General features: G+C 39.9%; 1 protein-coding gene across 4 annotated transcripts in view; it reads right to left on the reverse strand.

Annotated features, from left to right (window-relative positions):
* The window catches only part of tmem135 (transmembrane protein 135), a 540960-nt gene that overhangs the window by 195111 nt on the left and 322494 nt on the right, over nt 1-23355 (reverse strand). For all 4 annotated transcript variants that reach the window (XM_043691565.1, XM_043691564.1, XM_043691563.1 and 1 more), the window contains one exon: nt 4245-4291. In XM_043691565.1, coding sequence (XP_043547500.1) covers nt 4245-4291 — 47 coding nt within the window. The remainder of the gene's footprint in view (nt 1-4244; nt 4292-23355) is intronic.

Below are 23355 nucleotides of genomic sequence, written 5' to 3' on the forward strand. Positions count from 1 at the left end.
AATCTAATCTAATCTAATCTAATCTAATCTAAACTAGCAACCCAATTGTTAAGGATCACTTTCATAAATTAAAATTGCATAATTCATAGAATAATAGTTGTGAATGTTAATAATGTTATGTGGCACAGAATAGTCTAAATAAGTCAGGGAACCCTTAATTTCCTGTTCACTGTCACATATAAATTGATGACACCCACTTCTGACTCTCTTGACTCATTCATTGTTGGTAAATTGTCAGACTACTCATCCAACATACAGTGCTGAATGAGCAGAAATTCCCTCTAACTTTGGTCCTTCCTATTGGGAGGATCAGAGCCATTGTCCTTGGAAACCACTACAAGCTTCATTCCCTAACTACTGATTCCATTCCACTCCCTAGCAACTGTCTAAAGGTGAACTAAAAACTGCTTAAAGTAGCAATGTCAATATCTAACCAAGATATGAACTTCAGAATGCAAATTGCACCATGACTAAAACAGCCTATTTTGTTATCTATAACATTATTCACCTCCGTCCTATTTTAGTGCATCTACTATAAAAGATGGTACGCATGTGTGTGAGGTGTTATTTGTGGAGTCCTACTCGAGTTCTCTGATGTGGAGTGTGATACACCAAAATGACTGTCATGCCCTCCTGAGCTGAGGGCTAATTAAAATTCAACAACTATAATCCTCTGAAAAAATGAGACAGCAAGAACCAAACTGACCACCATGACTGCTTACATTGATTAGATCAATGAAACTTTAGCCATCATAATCCACCAATTATAAAGAAGTTTCATCGTACCAATTTCTTAGCACTGCATTAGTTATTACTGTACTGCATTTGGAATAGTGTCATGTGCAGGAAAGGCTTGGAAGAGCAAAAGTTGAAAAATCTCAGAATTATTGAAGTGCAGAAAGCTGGGAAAGGAGTGCATAATTTGCTTCTCCATATTGAGGGCACTTTTTAAATCAACATTTGAAGAAAATGGAGCATATTTAAAGTCTCCTTCCAGATGGCCACAGAGAAAGACTAAGGTGGTGGTGAAACAGCACTGCCACTTCTGTCTCTGCTGCAACGATCTGATCGTCCTACATACCCACCTGATCATCGGTACTAATAGTTCTCATTTAATGTAAAAGTCAACATCTCAACTTTCATACAATGGACCAATGGGCAACTAGTCTGTTGAAATCTTTACTGTCCCTAGATTGACTTTTCAAAAGACTCCTAATCGGTTTCCTACATTCTCCTCTTTAAACCTGAGATCACCCAAATTCTGCCGTTGGTGTCCTTATTCAGACCAAGTCATGTTTTCTCATCCACCTTCTGTTCTTTGGCCTATATTTGTTGCCAGTTTTGTAATGTCACAATTCTAAAGTTCAAATTCTTATGTTGAAATCTCTGTGTCCTCACCCAAACCTATCTTTGCAATCTCCTACACACCACAACATTCGAGATATCTGAGCTCAGGTAATTCTCATCTCACACAACCCCAATTATAAGTGTTCATCCTTGGCAGCTGTGCTGTCAGTTTTTTTTTTAGCAGAAAGCTCTGGTATTCATTTCTTCTCCACGTCTCTACCTGAGTTTTCTTCTTTAAGAAACCTTAAAATCTACCTCTTTAGCCAAGTTTCAGTAATTTGACCTAATGTGAATTAGATCAGATAAGATTCTCCTACAATGTGGAAACAGGCCCTTTGGCACAACCAGGCCACACCAACCCCTAATTCCCTCTGACCAATGCACCTAACATTATGGGCAATTTAGCATGGCCAACTCACCTGACCTGCATATCTTTGGACGCTGGGACGAAATCGGAGCACCCGGAGGAAACCCACGCCGACATGGGGAAAATGTGCAAACTCCACACAGTCGCCCGAGGCTGGAATCGAACCTGGGTCCCGGGCACTGTGAGGCAGCAGTGCTAACCACTGAGCCCCCAAGCTGCTCCCGAACCCAAACCGTTCACTGGCAAACTGGCGCCCAAGCCTCCCCCCGGAAGTCATCCTGGCACGGGGATAACTTCCTTATATATTTGCTGTGTTTTTTTCCTGTGAAGCATTATTTATTATTTTAATAGTGCTATGTAAATGAAAGTTGCTGCTCACATTTTACTCCATGGGAGATGTTTGCAGAGCTCTTGAAATGTATTAGAAATACTTTTTTCTGAGTGATGAAGAGGGACACAGAGGCTCTTCATTAACTGTCAGAGAATGATTAATTCAACCCTCCTTGTTAAAATGTTATAGTAAAACATGAGGCAGTTAAAAATTCCAAGATTCTCAAGAGTTACACCTGCAATTTTTGGTCCGTTTTCTCTCCAAGCCTCCTCGCTTGAAAGCCAGTAATTATTCCCAATGCCAAAGCCTCTGGATGTTCTGGCTAACAATGTTAAGGCTTGCAAAGGATCACTGTCAAACCCGATTGTGCCCTCACTTAGCAGACATACCTTCAAGAGTTGAAAGCCCGGCTTTGTAAACTTTCCTGAGCATTGGACATTTAGTGCAATTGCAGCACCTTTATCACAACCCAGCAAGATCATTAAGTTCAGTATAAACTGGAATTTGAGGCCAAAAATCTCCTGGTTTGTACATCTTGGCAACATTTAGCTTTGTGAACTGAGCTTTAAGCGAATGCACGCAGGCTTTTTTCAAATCTTCTCTTGATTAAGATTTATAACAACTTGTGGGCGGCATGGTTGCACAGTGGTTAGCACTGCTGCCTCTCAGCGCCAGAGACCCGGGTTCAATTCCCGCCTCAGGCGACTGACTGTGTGGAGTTTGCACATTCTCCCAGTGTCTGCGTGGGTTTCCTCTGGGTGCTCCGGTTTCCTCTCTCAGTCCAAAAATGTGCAGGTTAGGTGAATTGCCCATGCTAAATTGCCCGTAATGTTAGATGAAGGGTTAAATGTAGGGGAATGGGTCTGGGTGGGTTGCGCTTTGGTGGGTCAGTGTGGATTGGTTGGGCGAAGGGCTTGTTTCCACACTAAGTAATCTAATCTAACAGAACAATCTAATAACTATTCAAAATAACTACCATCATTATTCTCTTATTTTGGTAACAATTTAAGTCATTTCCAGCTTGCTTTGAAGAATTAATCAGAGCAGTATTATTTCTTTTGGTGAAAGAATTACTCTCTTCAAGAAACAACAGAATAGCCACAAAAGGACAATGAAAAGCCATGAACAACAAATATTTAAATTCAATTTAAAAGAACAGGGCAAGTATTCTGGTTATAATTTAAATACGAGTGAAGTTCATGCCAGATCCAAGAAATTTGTTTGCCTCACTGTGGACGAGGTGATCGTCACAGTATATATCTATTTACCTTCTGAAAGGATGCAACAAAATTGAGTACATGCATAGCACAAAGATATTTCCAGTATTTATTGTTAGAAAAGAAAACGCAATGCCACTATGCTTTCCCTTGATTTGGGAAAGTATTTATTATAACTTAATTACAAGTGTGCACTAGAGTATCCACTTTTCAGATGAATTAAAATGAAGCAAAACTTTTGTAGGCCTGTATAATAGAGAAACTGGATTAACTACCATGGTAACGTCATGTTTTCTACTCTCACATCTTCACTGGTTGATCACAGGTAAGCTTTGGAACACAAAGCTCATGTTTATTATTCCCATCTCATCCCACGAAGCTTTACTGCTTAAGTTAATTTTTTCCCCCCCGCAAGAAGTGTTTCATTATCTTTTGAAGTCTGGTAACCATTGTTATGCTTATTAAATTCAAATATCATTTGAGATGATTAAATTGTTTGTAGTGTATAGGCAACAGTGTTCATGTTTTGATTGCTTGCTACTACTTCAATCAAACAATAGAGGAAATGAGCAATTACCTAAAATTGTCAGCACTGCATCTTTCAATTTGAACATACCTGTCAATGTTCTTTGTGATTCATCAATGAACCATGATTGTACTTTACTGTGTCTTGTCTAATATGTAAATCAATCTATTCCAAATGGCTTTGTTCAGAAGAAAAATAGGCTGACCTGTGGTGCCATTCTAACTAGTTCGCTCAGCCCAAGTCTTTTGCAAACATATTCAAACTCATTGCTCTGACCCAGAGGGCTCGAGGGAATGACAAGGTTTCAAAGCTTTGAATACAATTCTCTTCGATGGGAATAACATTTCAGCAAACCTCCCAATAATTGGGAGCATTGGATCAACACACTAAAAGACGACAGAAAACAGCAAACTCAGTAATTAAACAGGCCGAGAAATACAAAGACCATATACTTACCTAAAGAAGAACATGTACAGGGCAGCTGTGAAGCAAAACAACAGGACCTGTACAAAACATAAAGGTAAAAGGAAAGTTATTCTAAGTGTAAAAATATGCCAACCACTTTCTCTGTCCTTTCAAAATATAACAAAATAAAAATCCAATGGGCAATGAAAATCTGAAAGTCGTAATTCAAAAGAAAGCACATCTAGCTGAATTTTAGTATCTGTCATTTTCTGATAAACATCAGTGCAGGGTTTCTGAGAAGTTAATTTGAACACAGATTTATTGATCAAAATAACTCCTATTTGAATACTTTATTTTATAATACCTATTTATGATTCTGCAGATAAAAAAAAAATTGGTGATGCCAGTAATTCACTTATGAAGAACATAATCAATAACCCTAAAGCTCAAATAACCACAACATGCCATTCACTCAATGATCAGATAAATAGCTTCTTTGAGAATCTTATTTTGATAACAACCTTATGACTCAAATATTTTCACGGTGACTTAACTGTATGTAAAAGTTATACAAAATCAAAAGTTAACAAAGGATTCAAGCTAAATTGTTTTATGGCCAATATATTGTTGTTTAGGTAATTCTATAAATACACTCCTTTGCATTTTCTCATGGCACGATATAAAGAAGTGGTCCTGTACTGTATTGAATAATTCATGCCTGGAAGAAGCCAATTTCAAGCTCGAGGTCTTTGGAATCTTCTATTTTTGCTGGAGGTAGGAAGAGCATTTAATTAGTTGGGGTGGTGTTGCGCCTAAACATCACAGCCTGCACACTTCAACCAAATTAAGCTCTTGTTGAGATGGTTCATAGTTGACCTGCCACCCTTGCCTCTAATTAAGGCTTTTAAGTGGCCAATTAGGGACCATTTAAGAACCTCATGCCACCACCTTTGGGATTAATTCAACTGCAAACTGGTCTGTCATCATGCAGTATGCATGACAGGTCAAACTGTGGGGGCCATCTCTCACCTCAATGGGTTGGGCAGGTGTTATCTCCTGAAACAAAGCAATCACTAAGGCCTGGACACCAGGAAGTGAGTGTCCACACTGAGCGAAAACCACACGCCACCCTCTTGTTTCATCAGTACCACCTCCACAGTTCTTCTGGTATGGTCCGGATTCCCTGTGATCCTTGTATTCCAGCAAACGTTATTCTAGCAGTAGTCCCCTCATTGATGTGCTGAATGCAAGATATATAACCACCAACAGTTCCATGGTGCTTTGGTGAGATGTTTCCCTGGAGTCTTGTTTCCACGGAAGGATCTACTGGTGGCCTTACCTGATTGATGTGTGGATAGCAGGCCTGCCCAAAAATAGACACCATAAATCTCACTCAGCTCGCCAGTAAGCAGGCCATGCCTCATAAAGGTTATGCTCTTGGTCTTTTCTGAATTAGGTAATCAGAGACTGTTGATTTCAGCAATCTCTCAATTATACAGAGAAACCAGTAAAAGAAGGCACTAAATGCCCAGCTAAGAGATGTGTAAACATCTGTAAGGATTCCTTTTGGGTTATTCTCCAATACTCACCAATTGCTGACAGGTAGGTGACTTAGAGAGAGTTTATTTGTCCCCTGCTCATTTCAAGTTCAAGTAACTCAGCATGTTCAGGGGAGAAATTAAAAAGTGCATGAAGCTGATGGGGAGGAAAAGTAAATCAAATCTGATGAGGATTAAGTCTTCGCAAAGTAAGTAATATGTGTGCACCATATCCAATGTATCACAAAATTAGCTGAGAGTTTTCCTTCAAGGTGTAAAATTAAAGCAACATAGCTCCAGGTAGTGTTATTTTAATCATTGTGCTCCTGAAACAATAGATCGGAAACTCAAGATCAACAGTGGAAGGTACAAACGATCCTATAGTTCTTTTCAAAGAAGAATAGGGGAGTCCTCTTGGTGGTGCTGGTAAAATACTAATTTGTCAAGAAATGTCATTGAAATTGTATTAACTTGGTGGTGGAAATGTCACTGGACTAGTAACACAATGCCAGTTCTGGTGTGCATGTACTAGTGTTGGACTGGGCTGGACAAAGTCAGAAGTCACTCAACATCAGGTTATAATTCAACAGGTTTATTTGAAATCAAAAGCTTTCAGAAGTGACTTCACCTGATGAAGCAGCTGCACTCCGACAGTTTGTGATTTCAAATACACCTGTTGAACTATAACTTGGTGTTGTGTGACTTCTAACTTTGTTAGTTCAGGGGAGTGAGTTCAAATCCCACCATGACAGATGGTGAAATTTGAATCCAATAAAAATCTGGAATTAAAAGCTAGCCTAAATGTTGTGAGGGAAGGAAATCTGCCAACCTGTATAAACCGCCATGTGACTCCAGCCCTACAACAGTAGTTGACTCTCCACTGTCATTTCAGCAAATGGGGATTGACAATAAATGTTGGGCTAGACAGTGATGTTTATTCCTATGAATAAACATCGCTAAACTAAAAGTGATTTATTTACTTATCATACTTGTATTGTTTGTAGGGCCTTAACACTTGTAAATGGATGCCAAGTTTCCTTGCAAACATCTTCAGCTGCTTCAATGATTTTCCTTCCATCCTTAAGTCAGAAGTGGCAGTGGCACTAATGATAAAACAATTTGCAGCACCATTTGCATAGTCTCAGAAAATGAAGTAGAACGTGCCAATGTGCAACAAGTCCAGGACAAATCCAGGCTTGGGTTAATAAATGACAAGAAAGATTCACGCCAAGTAAGTATTGGGCAATGATAATCTCTAACCATCACCCCACGGCATTATTGTGGCATTTGAAAGAGGCATATCACGCTGATCCCTGGGATGGCTAAAAAGGTTAGGCCCTTGTTCTTCATACTTTGCAAGAATAAGGGGCAATCTTATTAAAAAATGCAAGGTTCTGAGCAGACTTTGCAGGTACAGTAAATCCGCTGCATCTGTAAAATCACAAATCGCAAATTCACCTTTCCACGCCAGAAGATAAGTAACAACATAAATGAACATCCTCAGAACTTGTGTTTCAGTGATATTTTTATCCACTTTAATATATTTTTAATGAACTCTGCACTCATAAATTTCATCATTTGCAGAGGTTCTGTGGGACGGAACACTCACAGATATGGAGGAATGACTGTAGATGTTGAAATGATATTTCCACTAGTGAAGAACCTCAAACTAATGGACACTATTTTGTTTCTCCCAGACGGTAGTAAATGTCTACTCCAGAGAGTTGCAAAGGCTATATTACTCCAAGTATTTAAAAAGGCAGTTGATAGATTTTTGAAATATTAGACAGTTGAGGGTTATTAAGAGCTGGTACTCTTCACAAAGTAGTTGTGGACTAGGCAGATTGGCTATGATACTACTGAAAAGCAGACAGGTTTGAGTGACCAAATGGCCTATTCTTGCTCCTATTTCTAGTGACTACCATGAACTGCCCACTGGTAATATACTGAGGATGACCATGGATTAGAAACTGAACTGGATAGATAAATCAGTACAGCTCCAACAATACCCAAAACACTTAACACCTGTACAGGAAAAAGCAGTCCACTTGACCAGCACCCCCAACATTCATTCTGTTTACCCCCACACACTGGCAGCAGTATGCATCAATTAGAAATTATTATAGTAACTCATCAAACCTCCGATTTCTAACATCTTGAAGAAGGGCAACAGATGCATGGGAACACCACCATCTGCAACTCCCCCTCCACATCACACTATCCTGACCTGGATCAATCAAGCCTATAATGATCTATACCTCTGGTACTAGGTCAAAATCCTGGAACTTCCCTCCTAACAGCACTACATTCCAAGAACTACAGCAGTTCAAGGCAGCTCACAACTTCTTTCTACAGGACAATTAGAGATGGGCAATAAATGTTGGCATAACCAGAGATATCCACATCCCATGCATAAACAAAATAAAACAAGTGATTGCACTGAAAAATGTACTTCATTCATTGGCGTGCTTTGAAACATCTTGTAGTCATGAATGAAAGACATGATGTAAAGTGATTTTTTTTTTATTTACTCCTGGAGAAATTGTAATAGAATGGGACCAAGGAGATAGTTCTTTCAGAAAGCCAGTGCAGGTGCAACAAGCTTAACAAAGGTCCATGTATCTATAGACACCTGTTTATCTCTAAGAATAATTGCATCAAAGTGAAATGACAATCCCTATAACATATATTATATTCCCAGTTAACATAACTAGAGAGACATTTCTCCAAAAAACTCTTTTAGCTAATTTAATGTAGGTAACCCATAGCTTAAATTTGACTCAAAAATAATTACATGCAATACTGCTTCAGATTAGAAACAGATCATTGTTAGCTTTGGTAAAGCCTTTCTTCTCTCAATTGTCTACTTACTGTGTTTACGTGTACTATGATATTACTCCATTACCCTACAAGGTTGGAGGTAGATCTTAATAATCATGATGGTGACTTGACATGATTAACCACAAATCTTTACTATACAGAATTGCTAAGGCATTTAACCAATAATTAGCAGCTATTTCTAAATGCATATCAGAATCACACAGATAACAGTGGCTGATGTTGTGGTTTTAATTTTTGAATACAGAGATTTTAATTCCGCCAAGCTGTTAGTCATCCGTGATTGCAAAAGGAGTAGTTTTAATTTTTGTTCCATGGAAAACTGTTGCAATTCCACAAGTGTCCTATTTTGTTAATGACAAAATACTAAGTTCTTCTAATACTGACATGGTGACATGATTATTGTCACATCGGGAATTTTAAGTCTCACTATCAAACTAGCCCTGACTATTTCAGCTTAAATCTGCAGACCAAACAAAGCCCTAACTTTCATTAATCTGAAGATGTAAACATCCTAACAATCTCACATGAGGAAAAATGTTTCAGAACATTTTACTGAACAGGAAGTAAGTGGGCATCGACGAGCTGTATAGAAAGAAAAAAAGACAACACTGAAGAGAATTCTTTTGACAGTGAATGGAAAAGCTGAAGGATTTTAGACAGTCCTGTAGAGGGTAGTGTCCTGAGAAGTTGGAAGGGGTATGAATATAAAATAATCTAGTATTAGAGCAGCAAATAGAGCATGCGAGGAAAACAACCATGGGAGCAAAGGCAGATAGCGAGAACCTGCGGTCATTTTGACAAAAAGAATGAGCATTGTTAAATTTCAGCATGCTGAGAAATGGTAAGCAGAACAAAATGACTGAAGAACTAAACTTTGGGAAGGAGTAGTGTTTAAAAAAAAATGTTGATTGCAAATTCCTTCTTTCTTTCCATTTTCCTACCTGCGTGGAGAGATGAGGAATGCTGAGGGTTTAGGGCAGAGAGAATTTAAAGGAGGTTAATTGAGGTGTTGAAAATTATTAAGGGTTTTGATACAGGAAATAAGGACAAAGTGTTTCCACTGGCAGCAGGATCAGTAGCCAGAGACAATAATCAGTGAATATAACTGGTAAAAATTTACCAGACAGGAGATGGATTTTTAAAATTAAGAGGGGCATGGATAGGGTAAATAGACAAAGTCTTTTCCCTGAGCTCAGAGACTCCAGAACTAGAGGGCATAGGTTTAGGGTGAGAGGGGAAAGATATAAAAGAGACCTATGGGGCAACTTTTTCACGCAGAGGGTGGTACGTGTATGGAATGAGCTGCCAGAGGAAGTGGTGGAGGCTGGAACAATTGCAACATTTAAGGTGCATTTGGATGGGTATATGAATAGGAAGGGTTTGGAGGAACATGGGCCAGGTGCTGGCAGGTGGGACTAGATTGGGTTGGGATGTCTGGTCGGCATGGATGGGTTGGACTCAAGGGTCTGTTTCCATACTGTACACCTCTATGACTCTATGTTGTTAAAACCTGAAACACATATTCTCAAAGTAGAATGGAAGGAGATAAAATTGTGACTTTAACAAAGAAATTGAAATATACTTAGAGGAAAAACAATATGGAGAAAGAACAGAAGAGCTGGACTAATTGGGGAAAAAAAAAGTCTTTCCACAAACCAGCTCAAACAAACTTAGCACAGTGATCTCCTGTTCTGTAAGTATCGGATACGTGAAGCATTTAGTACTGTAGTTTCATGTAGGGAAAACACATGTCCTTAAAATAATCAAAAGTCAGAGCAGGCTGAAATGGTGATACCTCATAACTAGAAAGACCAACCTCTAATTTTGAAGACTGGCTAAGCTATAAGAACACCAAGATTGGGCTGAGCTCAGTCATAACCATACTGGTGAATGACTGAGGCCAAAACACAGATGTGTGTGGAACACCACTGGTCACAACTTTCAGCCCGCTCCATCATTCAATAAAATCATGACCGATACATTTATTCAGAATTTCACATTTCAATCTACCCCTGATAAACGCTTATTCCATTGTCTAACATGAATCTATCCACTCTCTCAAAGACATTCAATCCCCCCACCCCAGACACACACACACACTCCCAGACTTAGACATTCTACACTCTCATACACACACGTATACATTCTCTCTCTCACTCACAACCCCCCACCCGAGGCACGCGCACACAAACACAAAGACCCACGTGCACACATATACATATACGTTTGTGGGGTGAATTTTTACTTGCAGAGTTACATTGTACTTTGCTCAAAAACTGCATGAGTTCATGTAAAACTGTGTTATCTCACTTTTTAGATCAGAATCAGTCTAACCGTTATGGCACAGACAGAGAACACAGGGGGCTAACACCAATTGTTAGTTAACCTGAGAATGTAACTTTTAAAAAAAAGTTGTGAGATTTACACATGAAAGAAGTGAAATTATCATGGTATTCGAACAGATGAAAGACTCAACAAACAATCAAGATATTTTTCAATGTATAATTTCAGTTACATCACACTGTAAACTTCTGCTATAAATTCTGTGTCTTAAAATTGTGTTCTCCACAACCACCTGATGAAGGAGCAGCGCTCCAAAAGCTAGTGCTTCCAATTAAACCTGTTGGACTATAACCTGGTGTTATGTGATTTTTAAACTTTGTACACCCCAGTCCAACACCAGCATCTCCAAATCATGACCCCTAGTTTTGGACTGACTTACGAGAAGAACCATCCTTTCCACATCCACTTTAGCAAAACCATTCAAGATCTTACAAAGTTTAATCTGGTCACTCCTTATTCTTCCAAACTCTAGTGGGAAAAAAGTCCAGCCTGTCAAACCTGTCCTTATAAGGCAACCCACTTATTCTAGGTGTCTGTCTAGTAAACCTCCTCTCAGTTGCCTTCAATACAGTTCCACACTGAAAGAGATGAAAATTAGGAGTTCAAAACTGAATATGGTTTGAGATATGGTCTCAACAATCTTCCGTGCAAGTGAATCATAGCATTTTTATGTTCAACTCTTCTCATAATAAAACATAGATTCAATTTGCATGCATTAGTCGTAGAGGTGTTCCCTTGCTGTCTATCACAAGGAAGGTCATTGCAAGGATCCTCCTCAATCACCTTTTCCCTGCAGGGCTCATAATGGGATTAAGTCTTTCAAAATGCACAGTGGACTTAATCTTAATAGCAAGAAAAGTCCAGAAAATGCAGACAGCACCAGCAATCTCTACACGTGGTCTTGTTTATTGCGTGAGGTCCTTTGCTTCAACTGGTCAGTCAGGACGAGCATCCTCCTTAATCAGAGTCAATCCACCCTCCTGGAATTTGGCTGCCTGTAAAAATTCAATACCATCCTCCACCAACTGCATGATAATATGCAAGCCATTGTCCTCATTAAGGAGTCTGCCAGTAGACCTAATACAAGTGCAATGTGAGGACAATCAACATTGTATCATTGCACGAACATTCCTTTCCAGATCCCTCCCACATCCACGAAGCTTCTCAATGAAAGGCCTTTGGAGGACCAATGGAAAACCTGTTATCTCCAGTCCAGAACCAAATCACTGAGCTGCAGTGTACTGACGATACTTGTATGAGCACACTTTGAGGCTGAGCTCCAAAACATTCTTGATGCATTGGCGGAGGTCTGAGAGAATTGGTCTTATGCTAAACATCCTGAAGACTGAGGTCCTCTACTTGCCTCCTCCCGCTACACAACACAGCTGCTGACAATCAAGATCCATTGCAAGCTGCTGGACAATGTGGATTAATTCTCATACCTTTGGAGCCTCCTTTCAGAGAAGGCCAACACTAGTAATGAAATTCAACATTATCTCCAATGTGTAGCCTTTAGCTGTTTAAGGGCAAAGGCCTCAAACACAACACCTATCTATCTCATGGTCTAAAATTTTACCTGCATCAGAGACATGAACAATGTACAGCAGATGTCTTAAATCCCAAGGGGAATACCATCAGTGGTGCCTCCATAAAATCCAGACAGGATAGATATTCAACTATCAATGTCCTCTTTCAAGCTAACATTCCCAGATTCAAGTCTTTGGTTACAGTCAATTCGTTGTATTTGGCCACCCACATTGTACTGACACAAAATTTCTAAAATAAGCTCTCCTCTGAAAGCTCCATCGTGGAAATGATTGCCAAGAGAGCAGAGAATCATGCAAGCACCTGATCATGCCAGGCAACAACCTGTTTGAACATCACCTGTGGAAGGAAATGTGGATCTAGCATTGGACTGTTTACTCACCTTAGGACCCACAACTCTGGATTGGAATAAAGTCATCCACAGTCCGGAGGAACTACTTATGATGATGATTTTGCTTGTAGTATACTCCAAACTTGCAAAACATTTTTTAAATACACAGGCAAAAAAGTAATGACATTTTAAAGTGCTATTCAATCACCCTGGTTTATAGAACATTTTACTTTGGTGATATGCAAGTGAATTTGAGCAAAAGTTTTCATTGACAATACCAGAATAATTTTAAAAATCAATGTGCACTGGATTGCCAATTTGTACCCAAAACTGAAATTGTCTTCAACTACAAATGGATAAATTTGGGCTTTATTCCCACACCAAATCATAATTGTGGCATTTAAATAATTTATTTAGAACCTTTGATAATTACTTACATGCCAGAGAAACCCGGAGCCAGTACATCAACAATCTACAGCTCGGGATTAGAAATCAACACTGCTGTCAACTGTTTGAAATCACTTTGTATGTTATGAGGTTGTATTGCCCTCCACCATACTCTTTCTCCACCACTATCCTCCCTCCCCCTACTTTAGACAGGAATAGATCAAACAAACGAATTGCCCCATGCAGCAAGCCATCAGACAAAAACATGCCAAGTATATATTATCAGCAAAGCTTAAGTTGAATTGCTTCAACGTCCTGTGACATTTACAAATGGTAGTATGGCAGATGGTCTGAATAGCTAAATGAATCGAATATTCCTCAGGTGGGACTGTGAAACCTGACAACTCGGATCAGCTTCATACGTGAAGTAAACAAGTACAACAAGCAGACATACTGACTGCTTTTTTGAGGGGATTATGTTGCATAGAAATGAAATTTGAGCTGCGGATGTTTAACTTTGTGAAAAAATCCAGCTATACAAAAGATGCATTTTGCTGTACAAATAAAGGTAGCTCAGGCAAAATAAATTCCTTTAAATCAATTCACAATTATTAGCTCACCAGATATTTCATACTCTAAATTAATTTAATTAGCTGCACTAAACTCGCAACAAAACAGTTGACAGATCTGAACTGGAAAACAATTCAGGCTAAAAGGCTGTTCGTTTGATCACACTGTTCAGTAGCCTGGGTGTGACCAGCAGTTTATTAAGTAACCAAATAGAGGTCAGGAACCTCTCTATGTTGGGCTTGAAAGAGCAGAAAGAAAGAGGAACAAATTCAAGCTTGCTGCTGTATTTGTATAACCTAAGAGTTGCAGAGACAAGTTGCCTATTTAAAAATCCAGGTCCAGCAAGCTCCGTACATATGTATAAATTGACCTTTAAAGGTTCAAAATATTCTTCTAAAAATAGGGATCACCTTATTAGTATAAAGGTGAAAGGCCAAATGGCGTGAATGGTCACCATCTGCGTATTTCCCCACATGGGGTCTGTTATATGTAGGCATGTCTTTAAATTCCCACACAGCTTCGAATGTAGCCCAAAACACTGCAACTTTTTTGGGTAGACCCTCAGGATTGAGGATGACTTTTTACAAACTGTTTCAAAGTTGAAAATGGTTGATTAGTTCAATGTGCAAGCTGCAAATTGTTTCACTTGTGCGAGAGAGAATTTGAAGGATTGAGTAAATAGATTGTGTATAAGATTGTGCAATTCCTCTGATGCCTCAACTTCACTTCTACATGATTCCAATCAAGTCATTTGATATATATGATGTTATCATGAATACTATATTTCCTTCTCAAATGACATTGTCCGGCATGCTGAGATCTCTGGCATTTTCTGTTTCAGATTTTGAGTATTTTGCTTTTAAATTTGCCTTAAGATGGTACATTTTTATATTCAACATACTTCCTAATGAAACTCAGTTGGGTATTGAGGCCAACTGCACTCCTGTACTGTTATTTTGGCTAAGATCAAATGATCTGGGCGGCACAGTGGCTCAGTGGTTAGTGCTGCTGCCTCACAGTGCCAGGGACCCAGGTCCCAGCCTCGGATAACTGTCTGTGGGGCGTTTGCACATTTTTCTGGTGTCTATGCAGGTTTCCTCCGGGTAGCTCCAGTTTCGTCCCATAGTTCAAAGATGTGCAGGTTAAGTGGATTGGCCAAGCTAAATTGCCCATAGTGTCCAGGGATGTGCAGCCTCCTTGGGCTGGCCATGGGCAATGCAGGGTTATAGAGGTAGGATAGGGGAGTGAGTCTGGGTAGGATGCTTTTTGGAGGGTGTGGATTCAATAGGCTGAATGGCCTGCTTCCATAGTGTAGGGATTTTATGATTCTATGAGGAACAAAGATAGGACATCTTTTCTATGTGGTTCACCAATAATGAAGTACTGCATTTTCTACTGCTCTAACAAAAGAACTGTGTAATTTAGATAAATCACTGTACTTAATATCTATTAATGAATTGAGGTGCCGGGGCTGAACTGGGGAGGGCAAAGTTCAAAATCACAACACCAGGTTATAGTCCAACAGGTTTATTTGGAAGTACTAGCTTTCAGAGGGCTGCTCCTTCATCAGGTAGCTGTGGAGCAGGATCATACGATACAAAATTTATCGCAAAAGATCACAGTGTTATGCATGCAACTGATACAATATATTGAACAAACCTAGATTGCTATTAAGATTGCTACTAATTATTGTACTTAATATCGACATAATATGTATTTTTGCAATTCAAATGGTTTATTATTCATCACCTAGTTAGAATTCCTACAGTGCAGAAAGAGACCATTCAGCCCATAGAGTCAACATTAACCCTTCGAAGAGCCATCCTATCCAGACCCAGTCCCCTACCATATTCCCATAACCCCACATTTACCATGGTTAATCCTACCTAGCTTACATTTACAGACCTTTTTTTTTAAATCATGGCCAATCTATCATACCTTTGGAATGTGGGAGGAAACAAGAGTGTTTGGCAGAAACCCATGCAGACACAGGGAAAATATGCAAACTCCATACAGTCACCCAAGGCTGGATTCAAACCAGTGTCCCTGGCCCTGCGAGGCAGCAGTGTTAACTACTGAGCCACCAGGTCGCTCTTAGGGAATTTTATTTGAAGTGCTTTCCAATTTTACATACGAATGGTATACTTTCGAAGACTATAAACTTATGGAAAAGCAATTATCTTGTTGTTACTATTAAGCAGATGCTAAACTTCAGACTAATCTGAAAATCAATTCAGAGCCAAATCAACAGTTGGAGTCCAGCTGTGGAGCAGCACTCAGTCCAGTGAGAGTCTGGCCTCAAAATTTATAATGGGGCCACTCCAGTGTGCAAAGTCACAATTAGAAGATGACAATATCACAGAATCTTCAATTTTCAGATGGTCAAGTTGAAAGGCAGTGAACCATTCTCTCAAATATATATATATGCGATCCAAAACCTCTGGCTTAGATGAAAAACACCTAAAATTGAGTTAAACTGATAAAATATTTTCTTCGGTTTACATTTCCTACAACAAACTGTAACTGCCAGATTTCCAACTGATCCCATTTGTGAATCACTATTGCGACACCATTTTAGCCCATGAAAACCCTGTCAAAGTTTTGCAAACATGTTACGTTCCAAAGGACAAGTAGTAATTCGTGAAACATATCAAAAAAATGTTTGAGTAGCCATATCAATGTGACAAAGTATTACTAACTTAGTCTTGCATTTAATTTGGACCACATTATGGCTTCACTTAATATACTGTGAACAGGTACATGTTTTCATTTATCATTTTACAACTCCAATAAGAATCAGCAATAAAATAAAGCTCAATGCGTACCCAGTTTTGACATGCTCATCTTTAATGTCTCTGGCAAGGACACCCTCAGCATATCTGGGCCATCCAGACACAAACACACCTTGGGGGTCACCCAACCAAACCGCCAGGGCCATTGGGCTGTACTGACAAAGAGTCTCCCTCCACCCCAGATCCAGAACCTGGGACTACACTCAGACGTAATTAAATGGAAAGAGAGAACCTATTGAGTGCACATCGGTGGTACATCACACAAGTGACATTAGCATCAGATTTGTATAAATTTGATTATTTTGATATTGCATCTGTTTATTTAAATCTGTAAAGTCCCGAAAATAGCTGTTTCCCCAATGACGACTAATTCCATGTCACACAGTATGTGGCAAGGATCGAAGACAGTGTTAAAAGCCTCTTGCAGCATCTTGAAGGAAGATGAACAAGGAATATGCAAAGCCATGGGTTCTGCTGACTCTATTGCCCCTCATCTTACTACATCCCTATTTTTTCCTCTGGCTTCTTTGACCGAAGACGCTGATGTAAATGAGGTCGTTGGCTATATGAGAATCAGGGAAGCACACAGAACACAAGGAGCTAATACAGGAGAATCACCAGGGATTAGGGACCCTGCACAGATCTAGATGTAATGTTATTTCCCTTCAAAGGGCCTCATGTTGGCAGATTCTGAACCCCCCCCCTCTCTCTCAGGTCAAGAACTTATCCAGTCCACTCTGCATGTTGTCACAGTCATTTTCCTTCCCATTGAATTCTTTTGAATTCCAGCAAGATGAAAGGCTACAGTGACAACTCTTCAGCCAATGGCTCCACCTCTTTTGTGAGACCCCAAGCATCCAGATCCCCTTCCTGTGAACCCAACCCATGACTTCAATCAACTTCGTAACTCCCCAATTTTCCATTCAACCTGTTTACATGAGCCTGCACCTGCCCACTTTTCCTCCCCACTATGTGCCATTTGAAGTGAACATGTCAGGTGTGATTATACACTGTTTTAATCCCCCTTGAAGCCAGGAAGCTCCTGACTGTGTGTAAACTCACTTGCTGCATTACTTATTCCCATTCATATTTTACTGTACCCCAACTTCACAAATATAGTTGCCCTCCTTTACAATTATCATTTCCATTACGTCAAGCCTGCAGTCTCCAAGTCCCCTTGCCATGGCAGCAGCACCCCCAACCCCCCCAAACCAAATGGCAGCCTTTTTGCTCAAAACATTGGGTAAGTTAGGTTATAATGACTGGCAGAGGCATGTGACTTTGGTTTTGCCCTTAATGAGATGCTGAGAGACTGTTTGGTATATGGGATTTTATGATGTAATCATGCAAAAACATCTACTAGCTAAAGCCCAACTGGCCTTCAAATAAGAACAACTGGCTTTATTATCAAAAAATGTGGTAAGTGGAGCTTGAGTGCTGCAGGGTATGTCAATAGAAGTGGACACCCTCGCCAGTCCAATTGAGCTCGAGGAACACCACTTGAGAGAAGGCAATTGCATTGACTCACTCAGGATATATCCTGACTAAAGGTCAGCCCATAGGAAAACCCCAAAACAAAGCCAAGCCTTGGCCAAATGGTTAAATGTTTCCTCAGGATCTGAGCAAGCAAGCCTTGTAGTTGCTGCTGGTATGCAGACTCAAGACAGCAAAAGAGTCATAACACGCCCGAACAGGTTTAATAAAAGTATCGACAGTGCCCTCTTGACTGCCTTGATTGAACTGGTCTTCACCACAATTCCAGGACTCCAATTTTTCCACACAACTGCAACCATTCTCAAACTCTCCTGCACTCTCTCAATGTATTCACATCTTTCCCATAATGTGGAACACAGAACCAATTCTTGAGTTGAGGTCTAAATAGCATCTGCTTATAACTTTCTTGCTCTTGCATCCTATACTATTCTTTGCCTCTTTAGAATACTGTATGCTGTATTCACAGTTCTCTAGTTGGCTTGCATTTCTAAGGCAGTTACATATACACACAGGTCTCCATAATCTGCAGATGGTTTTGAAATGTATGTTTATATTGCTTCCATGATCTTTGCACCAAACTTTATCACACTTCTCCGCATCTAACTCCATCTGCCACTCATATATCTATTCTTTCCGATCGGAAAAACATCTGTTAATCATTATACTCTAATAAATAAAAGCAAAACAATGCAGATGCTGGCAAATCTGAAACAAACACAGAGGATGCTGGAGAAACTCAATGGATCTGTCAGCTTCTGTGGAGAAAGAAACAGAATTAACATTTTGAGCCCAGTAAGATTCTACTTCAGAGTCATTATTCTCTGTTTTCTATCTCTCAGTCAATATTGCTTTTGTCCCTTTATTCCATGACCTTTAGCTTTCCTCAAAATCAAGTCTGTTTTTGGCATTAGATCAAAAAACCTTTTGGGAGTCTACATACACCACATTCAACCCTTCCTGTTCATTGATGGGTAACATTCATATGCACTAGGAAAGTTCCAGATTCTGTACACAATTCATACAAGAATAATTTCAGTGGTGTAACCACAGAAGTTCCAGAATTGGCCTTAGGTTTTCCAAGTTGAGATGCTCAGAGAAAGATGGCAACAACTGAAGGTTTTAATCATGATAAAGACATTGATGTTTGAAACCAAACACATGATCTTGTTAATGTGAATATATATTTATATTACATTTGATTGTGGGGCAATGTGTAGCTTCACAAATTCAGAACAGCGTTTCAGAAGACACGCCAAAGGAGCAACAGCACCAAAAGAACCACAGTTCACTATAAATTACTAATCTCAGATGGGGATGAGAAGTAAAGGAAAACTTGAAAATGAAAGAAAAAATTACATCTAACTCCAGGTTCAAGTATCACATTATCTCTCCCCAGCAATACTGGTGAGGAAAAGTTTGCTTCCAACATGCATACTCTTGCTCTATGCCCCTCAGAAATTTTCAAAAGCAAATCAGGGAAGTTTGTTTTTTTTCAACTCTCTCTGCAGAAAGTTTTGCTTTGCAATTTCTAGAAATTATACAAATCAAATCTGGAAATGACTGCATGTGATTACTTAAAAATAAGAGTTTCAATGTATATGTCCATATTCCTACAAATGGAAAGTGTATTTTACATTAGTTGGTTTTAAAAATATTAATCTTCTAAAAGTCAAGATTTGATTTTGATCTATTGTCACGTACTTAAGTACAGCGAAAAGTTATGTTTTGCATGCAGTACAGCAGATCACACCATACAAAGTGCTTAAAGGTAGTAGAACAGAGCAAGGAACACAATGTTATGGCTGCAGTGAAGGTGCACAAGGAGCAAGGTCAACATTAAATTTAAAAATTGAGAAGTCCATTCAGGAGTGTGGTGCTGAAAAGGCACAGCAGGTCAAGCAGCATTTGAGGAGCAGGAGAATCAATGTTTTGGGCATAAGCCCTTCATCAGGAAGGGTTTATCCCCAAAATATCAATTCTCCTGCTCCTTGGATGCTGCCTGACCTGCTGTGCTCTTCCAGCACCACATCTCCAACTCTGATCTCCAGCATCTGGAGAAAGTCTTCACTTTCTCCAAGTCCATTCAGGAGTCTAATAACAGTGAGAAGAACTGGTTCTTGAATCTGTTGGTATATGTTTAAACTTTTGTATCTCCTGCCCAATGGAAAGGTTCGAAGAGATTATAACTAGGGTAGGAGTAGTCTTTAATTATGTTAGCTGCCTTCCCGAGGAAGTGAGAAGTATAGACTGAGTCAACGGAATTCATCATGGTTTGCATGATGAATTGGACTGTGTTCACAACTCTCTATAGTTTCTTACGGTCCTCAGCAGGGCAGTTGCCATGATGTATCCAGAGAGAATACGTTCTATGCTGCATCCATAAAGATTAGTAAGAGTCTTTGCAGACATGCCAAATATCTTTAGCCACCTGAGGAAGTAGAGGTGTTGTTGTGCTTTCTTGACCGTAGCATCAATGTAGGTGGGCCAGGATAGATTTCTGGTGATGAACATCACTCCTGGAAACTTGACGCTCTCGACCATCTCCACCTCAGCATTATCGACATAGACAAGGGCTTGACCTCCACCTTGCTTCCAGACGTCAATGATCAGCTGTTTCATTTTGCCAGCATTGAGGGAGAGATTGTTATCTTTACACCACACCAAGCACTCTATCTCTTTCCTGTATTCTATCATTGTTCGAGATCCTGCTGACAATGGTGGTATCATTATGAAACTCGTAGATGTAGTTAAGACGAAATTTGATCTCACAGTCACATGTGTATAGGGAATATGGCAAAGGGCTGAGTACACAGTCTTGCGGGTCACAAGTGTTGAGGATTATTGTGTTATTGCCTATTCTCATTGATCGGGGAGGGTGGGTCTTGAAGTCGAGGATCCAGTTGTAGAGAGTGGAGCAGAGACCTAGGTTTTGGAATTTGGAAATTAGTTTGGTTGGAATTAGTGTTGAAGGAGGAGCTGTAATCAGTAAGTAGGTGTCTGACATATGTATCCTTGTTACCCAGATGTTCCAGGGATAAGCTTAGGGCCAGGGAGATGGTGTCTGCCATGAACTGTTGTGACGGGAGATGAATTGCAAGGGATCAAGGCAGGTTGGCAGGCTAAAGTTGATATTAGCCTTTGAGATCTCAAAGCACTTTATGATTATGGAGGTCAGAGCCAGGCAGTAGTCATTGAGGCATGGGTGAGTTTTCTTTGGTACTGGGATGATGGTGGTCTTTTTGAAGCAGATAGGGACGTCAGGTCGTAGTAAGGAGTGGTTAAAGAGGTCAGCAAATACGTCCACCAGCTTGTATGCGCAGGATCTGAGTGCACAGCTGGGGGCTCCATCTAGGCAAGTCGCTTTCCAAAAAGGCCAATCTGACATCTACAACGGTGACTGACAGAACAGGTGCATGCAAGGCTGTCAGGACAGGTGACTTCGTTTCACTGATCTTCTGTTCAAGATAAGCATAAAGTGCATTCAGTACTTCAGGGAGTGATGTGTTATTGTTCGCAATTCTGTACTGCTTTGTTTTGTAGCCCATTAAGTCATTTAAGCCTTACCACAAATGGAAGATGTCAGTGTAGTTAGTTTGAGTATCTAGCTTCGTCCAGTACTGGTGTCCCTAATGACCTTACAGAGGTTGTATCTGGATTTTCTTGCAAAAGTCAGGGTCATCTGACTTGAACACCTACTGAAGTCCAGGTGTATGGCAATGGATCTCCTGCTTCATCCATGGTTTCCAGTTGGGGATCCTTTGGATTAACTTCTTTGGTGTGCAGTCTTCTACACATTTGCTAATGAGTGTTCAAATATAGACCAGTCCACCAATTCTAAGCAATCCCATACAAGCTCTTCTACTGCCTCAGACCAGCACTGTATTGGGTCTTCATATTCCAATTTCCACTTGTCCAAAATGCACAAGAGGTATAGAGCAGCAGGCACCTTGAATGGTTGTGTAGATCTGGTCAAGAATGTTCGGACCTCTGGAAGGACAGGAGACATGTTAATGGTATTTTGGTAGCACACTTTTATTTGAGGTTGGCCTGGTTGAAGTCACTGGCTACAATGAACAAAGCTTCAGGGTATCCATCCAAAGTCCTTTAAAAATCTATACTTCATCAAGTGCGCTCTTTGCTTCCGCATTTGGGGGAGGCGGGTGGGATATATAGACTGCTGCTGTCAGGATAGCAGAGGTGAACCCACTCAGCAGGTAGTAGGGATAATCCTTCCCTCGGAAGTGCCTTAGGAATCATTTAGGAAGGCTATAATGTTCAAATGTGGAATTATCAGTTAAATTTTAATTGTGAACAATTAATTTCCTCATACAGCTCAATACTCCCATTTTCCAAAATACAAATAGAACAACATTATGACAACAAATCATGGATGACCATCCAAAGAGTCAAGGAACTCCTTAAATGTTGAGCTAAGAAATTTTATAAAATTGTTGAATGATATTCTGTTTCAATATGCATGCTGGCAGGGTAAAGTGTTTAAAAACCTTTAACTTTGTGAATCTCAGTATTAGAGAAACAACTTTTTAAATTGATTTTAACTCCTACTTCGATGGCACAGAAATATAATTCAACTTAACTGCTCGTACTGTTCACAGTTAGGGGAGCTGTATGAAAACTGATTCAGCTCAAAAATACCCACTGTTTTAATTTTTTAGCTTCAACAAAGCTTTGGAGGAATATGCTTTGAAAGGATTATTTTTGAACAGTTTTGATTTGAAAGACTCTGAATTTTACACTTAGCATCACATGTTCTGTATGTCCGTACAAGAGAACACTATAGCATTATCTTGGGAAGCATGTCCAACAGAGATCCTCCTTTGTTCCAAGTGACATTCTCATTCCCACCATTACATAGAACATAGAAGAATACAGCGCAGTACAGGCCCTTCGGCCCTCGATGTTGCGCCGATCCAAGCCCACCCAACCTACACTAGCCCACTATCCTCCATATGCCTATCCAATGCCCGCTTAAATGCCCATAATGAGGGAGAGTCCACCACTGCTGCTGGCAGGGCATTCCATGAACTCACGACTCGCTGAGTAAAGAACCTACCCCTAACATCTGTCCTATACCTACCACCCTTAATTTAAAGCTATGCCCCCTTGTAATAGCTGACTCCATAAGTGGAAAAAGATTCTCACTGTCGACCCTATCTAAACCCCTAATCATCTTATACACCTCAATCAAGTCACCCCTAAACCTTCTTTCCTCCAATGAAGACAACCCCACGTGCCTCAGTCTTTCCTCATATGATCTTCCTACCATACCAGGCAACATCCCGGTAAACCTCCTCTGCACC

This window comes from Chiloscyllium plagiosum, chromosome 6 (genome assembly GCF_004010195.1).
Source record: "Chiloscyllium plagiosum isolate BGI_BamShark_2017 chromosome 6, ASM401019v2, whole genome shotgun sequence".
Lineage (NCBI taxonomy): Eukaryota > Metazoa > Chordata > Chondrichthyes > Orectolobiformes > Hemiscylliidae > Chiloscyllium > Chiloscyllium plagiosum.